General features: G+C 42.2%; 1 protein-coding gene across 5 annotated transcripts in view; it reads right to left on the bottom strand.

Moving 5' to 3' along the window:
• Window positions 1-1,898: 1,898 nt before the first annotated feature.
• Window positions 1,899-8,782, bottom strand: part of RCAN3 (RCAN family member 3) — a 39,510-nt gene continuing 32,626 nt past the window's right edge. For 3 of the 5 annotated variants that reach the window (XM_003989663.6, XM_045035305.1, XM_019836407.3), the window contains 2 exons: window positions 7,179-7,331; window positions 1,899-2,413 (listed from right to left, as the gene is read on the bottom strand). In XM_003989663.6, coding sequence (XP_003989712.3) covers window positions 2,244-2,413; window positions 7,179-7,331 — 323 coding nt within the window. In that variant the 3' untranslated portion in view covers window positions 1,899-2,243. Of the gene's footprint in view, window positions 2,414-3,415; window positions 7,332-8,782 lie in introns of those variants that run through there. The other 2 variants (XM_011284537.4, XM_045035306.1) reach the window with 2 other exon arrangements.

Below are 8,782 nucleotides of genomic sequence, written 5' to 3'. Positions count from 1 at the left end.
CAAATAACATTACTATCTAAATACTTAATCTACCACTAACTTATAGTTATACCTTCTATGTCTTAGAAGACTGGGAGATGTTTAGCAAGATTTGAGATGTTGCTCATGTGTATAAGAATTTTAATCCTTTCTCCTTCTAGATTAGAACCATATTGTGATGTGTTCAGAAAAGGCAGCGGGAATTTCTGCCCACTCCTGCTATCTAGTTTAACATGTGTCTTGGTGATAATTGGACTCTGACACATTCACTGTTGAATTTCACTTTTAAGTCAGTGTATTTTTTTAAATAAAATTTTTTTTTCTAGGGGTGCCTGGGTGGCTCAGTGGGTTAAGCATCCGACTTCGGCTCAGGTCATGATCTCACAGTCTGTGAGTTCGAGCCCTGTGTCAGGCTCTGTGTTGACAGCTCAGAGCCTAGAGCCTGCTTCGGATTCTGTGTCTCCCTTTCTCTCTGCCCTTCCCCTGCTCATGCTCTGTCTCAAAAATAAATAAAAAAATTAAAAAAATTTTTGTTTTCTAAACGTTTTATTTTTGAGAGACAGAGCATGAGCAGGGGAGGGGCAGAGAGAAAGGGAGACACAGAATCCGAAGCAGGCTCCAGGCTCTGAGCTGTCAGCATAGAGCCTGATGTGGAGCTTGAACCCACAAGCCATGAGATCATGACCTGAGCTGAAGTTGGATGCTTACCGGACTGAGTCACCCAGGTGGCCCAAGTCAAGTCTATTTTCATGAGGTAAATTACTTAAACCTTTATTCTTCTATTTTCTATTCTGCATTAAAAAAATCATTTTATCCTCAGGTTATTTGCAGTGGTTCTACAAGTTGTTGTTTCAGCCCAGGAATCCTTAGCTCAAGTGCAATCTCATGCTAACGCCATTCTGCACAAGGAATGCAGGTGGGTCTGAAGCAGGGTGCAAGGTTCCACTGACTTGGGAGCCTGGCTCCCCCTGGAGGCAGCCCTGAGGAACACAGCTTGGAAAAACATCTTGTTTAAAGGAGAACCGTTGGGGACTAATGCGCTTTTAGTTTTACTGAAACAAACAAAACACTTAACAATTTTAAGAGCCTTTGAATCCTAATTCTTCCAAAAAAAAAAAAAAACCGAAAGATTTCAGTTTAACAGAGTAGTGGAGCATGGTCCACCTGGAACGGAGGCAGGAAAACTATGGTTCTAGTCCCAGGTTGGCTACCATCCAGATGTATGAATTTGGCAATTCTTCTTGGGCATTTACTCATAAAGATGCATGCGTGGGGATGTGGCAGCCGCTTGACAGACTGGTGTTTGGGACTGTTCTGCTGAGCTCTCCCAGGGGCCAGATACCCTTCTGGTCCTCACTTCTCCCTCAATCCCTTCAAAGGGAGCAGCTGTTCACCTTTGTTTGGTAATCAGTTTTACATTAGACTTTATGTAAGATTTCACTGGAACAAAGAATAGAGTTCTATGGCTGAAGAATTAAGTATATATTGAAACAATCACTGCACTAGATAAACTTTACAGTCATTTTTAGCTTCAGCATTTGGATTTGGAGGGTTTTTGGTTTTTTAAACCAAGACAGAAAATAAGCCTTTACCTGGAATGAATCATTTTTAACTGAGGATAAACCCAGGTAAAAAAACTTTTCTTGGTAAAGAACTCAAACCATCGTGGTTATTTCCAGAGTCTGCAGTGAGTTAACACCTTTAACTCTGGCACAGCACAGTACTAACGTTCAACCGGAATCTACTAGTTAGAGTAGGTTCCACACCCGACATGGGGCTCAAACTTAACAACCCCGAGAGATCGAGAGTTGCCTGTTCTACCAACTGAGCCAGCCAGGTGTCCCAGTGTAAATGACAGTTATTAAAAATAGTACAAGAACTCAATCCAACGGATGGATTAAAAAAAAAAAAAAAAACAACCTAGTTTTATTTTTATTAGCCTTAAAAACAAAACGTGTTACAAGTAATCACAAGGATTCCAAAAAAATTACATTCTGCTTTTGTCACTTTGATAGGACAAGGAATGTTTACATGTCCTAAAAATACAGGATAGCCAAAGTTGACAAGTAACGAACTACTACGAATTACGGACTGCCACTTCAAGCACACTAAAATACGGAATACACGTATATAAATTACTGACCAGTTTTCGGAAGTACAATGAATATTCACTATAATTTATAGTACCAGAAAAGTAACGTGCCCATGAAGATAACACAAGATCACAAACATGTTCACATAAAATGGCAATCCAACTCCTGGGTTCAATGAAGATAAAGTTGGAGGACATGTGCGCTGGCAGCAGAAACGTGGATCCCTCCTGTCTGGGGCCCCCACCTCGGGGTGACAAGCCGTGGGAAGAGGATAGCGCAGCCACACGAGTAGCCACCTTTCTCTCTCCGCAGTCCCCAGTCTGGGGGAGGCAGCCTGGGCACTAAATAGGAAACAATACAGGAAAGCGCGTATTATCTGCATAGAGATCTTCCGTTATGACAGAATGAACATTCAGTCGAAGAGGTGCAGGAAACTCCAAGGGTCTGCAGCCCATAATTGATTTTGCTTCAAAAGGAAACACAGTTTACAAGAGAGACCACGTGTCTAATGTAGTGAAAGGTCTTTACACTTCTGTTTAAATGGATGGAGACACTTGGACTCAGCTCAATGTTCGTTTTTCTTAAGCTTGGCTGGAAACTTCTATTTTGAACGTGACCGTTTTTATGATCTTTTTGGTCGGTAAAACCTAGCAGTTGTAGCAACTTCCCGTTGCTTTGTGGCTTGTGTATTTGGTAATAAAAACAACACTCTTCAAGGTATTGGCATTTTCCCGATTCATGGTTAAACACAACGATGGCGTTCCAATAAAAATGATCTGGCTGGCCCGGACCCCAAGGGGAGTTTATAAAGCAAACGAGTCCTTGTCATATTGTTGAACAAGGTTCATAAACCTTTTTCTTCAAATGTACTTAACTTGTTAAAAAGTGAGCTTCTATTACAATGGACTTACCTTCCAGCTGGGAGGAATGAATCCCCTCACCTTTTGTTCCTTTATATTGTCACACGGATAAAGTAATTTGTTTCCTTTCATACAGGACGATGCAAATGCAGGTGGAAAACAGGAGCACAGTGGGGGTGGGGGGGGGAAGGAAGGTTGACCACGTTCACCTGGGTGACAGGTATTAAAGTACACATCTTCAGAGAAAAGGCAGATACCAGCAGACAGGGAACTTTGATGCACCAAAGAAAATCATACATTTTCCACTGCTTAATTATGTTTGAGATCTTCCCTTTTAAAAATAAAGCTATGGTCTGTAAAAGAGTCTATCTAAAAACACGAAGCACAGGTCAGTCTTCAACCTTTTACAAGCACTGGGTAATGGTGTCATTCCACTGCAAACTGTTTCCAAATCCGACGAGATCTCACGCTGCTTCCTGAGAGTCACATCTCAAGTATGACTGTTTATATTTTAATCTCGTTACGACTAAAATCCAGGAAAGCCCACACAAAATGTCAACAGAATTGCTGGCTACCAAAATGCCATTATTTAATGGGATTCCAATCCCAACAGCACGATGAAAACAGAAACACAAACACGGAACATAACTTCACTCATGAAATTACTAAGTCACTACCTTCATCTGATGTTTCTTGTTCACTGTATCCCTTCAGGGGGAGATAGAATCCTTTTCCCTTTTTTTTGTTTGTCTGTTTTCTTATGACAGAGATTCACTGCTTCTGAGGGCCTCTAAAGAGGCCTATGCAAGAAAAAAGTAGAAAAGGCCCAAACATGGGAGCTGGGAATGCAAGCTAGTCCCTGCGAGCTTTGAAACAAGTCGCGTCACCTCAGTTTTCTCGTCTGTGTCACAGGAGGAGTAGAGTACGTCATTTTCCAAAGCCTCCTTCAGCACAGTGGCTCAGGTTCTGAGAGAATCTAGTCTTCACTTTCGATCACAACAGCTTTTGAGATGAAATCGCTGGGAGTGGGAAACAAAATGACCATTTTCTAAAAGAACGACAGTGCTGTTCCTGTCCCATCTCCCGGCAGCTCTGATTCAAACACACCATGTTCTATTTGAACCATTTTGTTGAGCTTAAAAGTTCCTGGTAGCGTTTACTGGGCTCTCAGTTATGTGCACAGGTTTAGTGTATAAAGTCTCAAGAAGCAGACAGTAAGAAGATTAGTCTGCTCTCCTGCTCTCTGCTCCCGAGGGCAAGGGAACTGTTCACACCCTTTCTGCCTCTTAGAACCTTCAACTAGTCGATCCTCACACCAGCACACTTCTTAAATGGGCTGATTTCTGGTTTTATCAGGTGGGTATGCTGCAAGAACCTAGAACGGAAGAGCCAATGCACTGCAGGTTCTGTTGACTATTCTCATTAAGTGCTATGATTTTCTTATCCCTCACAGACTGTTTTTTTCCTAACACAAAGCATCATTTTCTTTCCTCACAATGCTCTAAGTAATTTGATTCCCGAGAAGAAGTTATGATTTCCAAAGAGCACATAGCTACTCTACTATCAGTTCAATCTAAGTAATAACTCAACTTCAGAGAAGAAAAATGTAGCTAAACGTATTAAAAGGAACTTAAAAAAAGAACACGAGCCTCATCTCTTATAAGATGGTTACATGAGCTGGATATAAAAATGGCCAAAAAAAGGACAGAGCCCATCATACTTGTTGAGAAACTGGTTAATTTCACAATAGTTAAAAGTTTATGGGCATTTAGTAGTTTTTCTTTTAGCATTCACCTTATGGAACTACATTAGAGGTAATGAAAATATTAATGTTTTCCATTCAGAAAAGTTTAATATATATTACGTATTTTATATTTAATATATATTTATTTTGATTTAAGTTTTTCAATGTATTCAATACTCTCAAAAAAATAAGAACAGAGAAAAAGAAAATATTCAGGTAATTTGCACTGCCTGACTTTAAAACCAGGTTATGTAAGTTAGGGATAGACTATTCTTTAATTGGAAGGAAGACCATGAAAGCCATGCCAAATAATAAAACATCATGGATTCTGATTACTTAGAAAATTATAGCTAATAAACATTACCTAAAAGGAAAAATTTTAATTCCCACCTGTTGAAAATACACACATTTCCTGACGGGGTCCAATCTGCAATGATTAGTGTAGCCAGGTAAATTGAAAACTGGCAAAATGGGAAATTTAGAATGCAGAGCAAATGTATCAAGTGACTGTCAGTTAAACTGCCAAACAATTATCTGAATTTAATAAACTGCTTATGAGATCACAAATTTCAACTGAATTTATATTGAAGCTTAGTAGCAGCGGACATCTATAAAGAGGAGAGTGTATCATCTGAGAGAATTTGAGGGCAAGGAAAATATAGAAAACTTTTTTTTTTGGCAATACAGTTTAAGTCCTCAGAAATAAATCTCTCCATAATAAGAACCTCTAACCCACAAAAACATGCTACCAAAAATGTACCAAAAATGTACCAAAAACGGACATCCTGGCATGAATTTGTGTTCTCTCCGTGTGGGCACAGCCTCCTTGGTTTATTGGTGCAAACTCCCATGCGCGGCCCCTCACACACGTGCCAGGGGGCTCCAGACATCTGACACATGGAGGAAACAGCACAGTGAACAGAGCTCAGCAGAGCCACCTGACCAAAGCCAGGTTTTCTTAGTTATGAGACTTTTCTATAAAAGGATTACAAAGTCTGAACAGACCACAGAAAGTTAAAAAGATGCTTGCTTCTGCTTTAGGGGCTTCCACTATCCACTCCTGAAACACAATTAAGAAACGATTCTGTTTTAGGGAAAAATGCCAAGTGTAAGCCAGGGTATAAAAGACTGCACCAGGAACAGAAGTCTGACTATCTGAATGATCTCGATTTCCCCCATCTTTCCCTAACTCAGCAGAAAAGAATATGTGTGTCTTTTCTTCCAAAGGAAACTGGAAAATGTTTAAATAGGCCATTAAACATTGGTCTTCGGAAAACCTTATCGGTACCTTTTCTAATTTAAAGTCAACGAAGGGGTGCCTGGGTGGTTCAGTCGGTTGAGCATCCGACTTTGGCTCAGGTCATGATCTCACGGTCTGTGAATTCGAGCCCCACGTCAGGCTCTGCGCTGACAGCTCAGAGCCTGGAGCCTGCTTCGGATTCTGTGTCTCCCTCTCTCTCTGCCCCTCCCCACTCATGCTCTGTCTCTCTGTCAAAAATAAACATTAAAAAAAAAACTTTAAAGTCAACGAATGACACACACAGTATGTTTACCATCGAAAAACTCAACAGGTGGCTAAAGACAGTTGGGTATGCTACAGGCTAGCACATGGTCCCACATGGCAGATCGCATGAGCCACCTGAGGTCCTCGTCAGTCAAACTCTCTGGTGGTATGTCCTACTTCCAAAGTAGCAGTTCCTTCTCTGGGAGGGACGGTGCATTGGGAACAGAGGGACAGTGCATTGGGAACAGTGGTCTGTGTGTCACCGTCCTCTTGAAGTTTAACAGTAACAGGGAAGAGAGTAACACCCACACGGATTTGTACTATGTGATTCCCATAGTCAAAGTGAATTTGGCATTTCCTCCCCAAAGCTAAAGAAAAAACTACTTGAGAAAAATGATTCTCTATCAATTACTCTACATTTCAGATTTCTTTCTGTGCAAAAAATTTCACGTATATGGAGGAACAACTGACCTTTGATCAACAGAGTAGCTGGAAGCTATTATACCATTACAAAAGTACCCACAGCAGATTATTGAAATTGTAAGACTATTTTTAAATTCACAAAAATGGTACTGAGCTCGGTGACTATCGCTTTAGTTTTTTGGTACCCCATGCGAAATGGAATCAGGGAAGTTACCATTGCTGGAGGGAGCCAGAAATCAGCCAAATTTCCTAATTTGCTACCGCTTAAAAAATGGTCAAGAGTTGCGACACGCTGGGGGCCAATCCTTTCATTTCATGTGCTGTTCGGAAGATCTGTTAAAATTGCGACCAGGTAAAATCCGCTGCGACCTGATAGGGCGATGTCTGCAGCACAGGCGTGGTGGCAAAACACACCGCGCCCCATTCACTCCCAGCCTCCCCCACACACAGGATCAGCGCCAATGACCGGCAACGCTGCAGAGGGGCACGGGGCTCCGGTGCTGAGCCCACAAGGGCACCTGCCTGGCACCACAACCAGCGGCCTCACAGCGCCCCATCGAAGGTCTGGGGCTCACCCAGTGCTGCGGCTGGAGGTTCGGGGCGCCTCGTCTGGGTAATTTTCTGTTTGGGGTTTTTTGTTTCTTCTGCCTCTTCAGTTTCACTGTCACAGACATGAACCACCACGCTGGGTGTCGACTCAGTTCCTGCATGGAGCTCGTATTTCTCTCCTGTGGAGGTAAACGGCAAGAACAGGTGTCTGTGTCTTAAAACTTCTTGTTCCACTCAGTTTTGGCACGAGAGATAGGATACTTGAAGGTTCTTAGACAGTTTTGCCCTTTTAAGAAATTAGCTGGTGAGGGGTCCTGAGGTCTTGGGAGTTAAAATGGAAATGCTAATTACTGTTGTATGAACAGTATGAGGGAACTGCTTAACTTTAGAATGATTTTGGTTTTCCTGCAGGAGAGACTTGTAAGGTGCCAGGCAGCATCAGCAAGCCCTTTATTATTTTTTTTAATTCTTAAATGTTTATTTATGTTTTTTGAGGGAGGGAGGGAGGGGGGGGGGGAGAGAGAGAGAGAGAGAGAGAGAGAGAGAGCGAGCATGAGCGGGGGAGGGGCAGAGAGAGAGGGAGACACAGAATCCGAAGCAAGCTCCAGGCTCTGAGCTGTCAGCACAGAGCCTGACGTGGGGCTCAAACTCCTAAGCTGTGAGATCATGACCTGGGTTGAAATCGGACACTTAACCCACCGAGCCACCCAGATGCCCCAAGCAAGCCCTTTATTATAGGACCTCATACATCTAAGATATAGCCTATCATGTCTAAAAACAACAGTAAGCCACCTCCCTAAAAAGCCTGTTTCCCTTTATAAGAGGCATAATATTATTGTAGGTGGACAACCAGCAATGGCATTGATTTCTTATATTATTTTATTTTATTATTTTTTTAAAAATTTTTTTAACGTTTTTATTTATTTTTGAGATAGAGAGACAGAGCATGAATGGGGGAGGGTCAGAGAGAGGGAGACACAGGCACCAGGCTCTGAGCTGTCAGCACAGAGCCCGACGCGGGGCTCAAACTCACGGACCGCGAGATCATGACCTGAGCCGAAGTCGGCCGCCCAACCGACTAAGCCACCCAGGCGCCCCTCTTATATTATTTTAAAGAGATGAGAGAAATCAAAGAAAAAGAAATGAAAATAAATAGAAGAATTTAGAAGGAATGGTTTGGTATTGCCACCAATTCCTTGAAGTAAGTCTTCAGTGTACAGAATGTAACCAACATTCACTAACGGCCTGTTATTACTAGTAGAATCTGCAGCAGTTAAAACTGTGGTTACATTTATTGAGTATTATGTATATAACATTTAATCCTTATACTGAGTCCACACTGAACGGGAGCTATTACGACCGCTACTTTAGATGAGAAAATAGGTTCAGAAATTGGAGCTAAGTAACTTGCTGAAGATCACAGTTCGCAAGGCAACCGGCATGTGACTTTTAGTCTCAGGGTTGTGAGTTCAAGCTTCACATTGGGTGTGGAGATTATTTAAAAAATAAAATCTTGGGCGCCTAGGTGGCGCAGTCGGTTAATCATCCGACTTCAGCCAGGTCACAATCTCGCGGTCCGTGAGTTCGAGCCCCGCGTCAGGCTCTGGGCTGATGGCTCAGAGCCTGGAGC

This window comes from Felis catus, chromosome C1 (assembly GCF_018350175.1).
Source record: "Felis catus isolate Fca126 chromosome C1, F.catus_Fca126_mat1.0, whole genome shotgun sequence".
Classification (NCBI taxonomy): Eukaryota; Metazoa; Chordata; class Mammalia; order Carnivora; family Felidae; genus Felis; species Felis catus.
The sequence above is the reverse complement of the archived record's forward strand: the minus strand, read 5'-3'. Positions and strand labels throughout refer to the sequence as shown.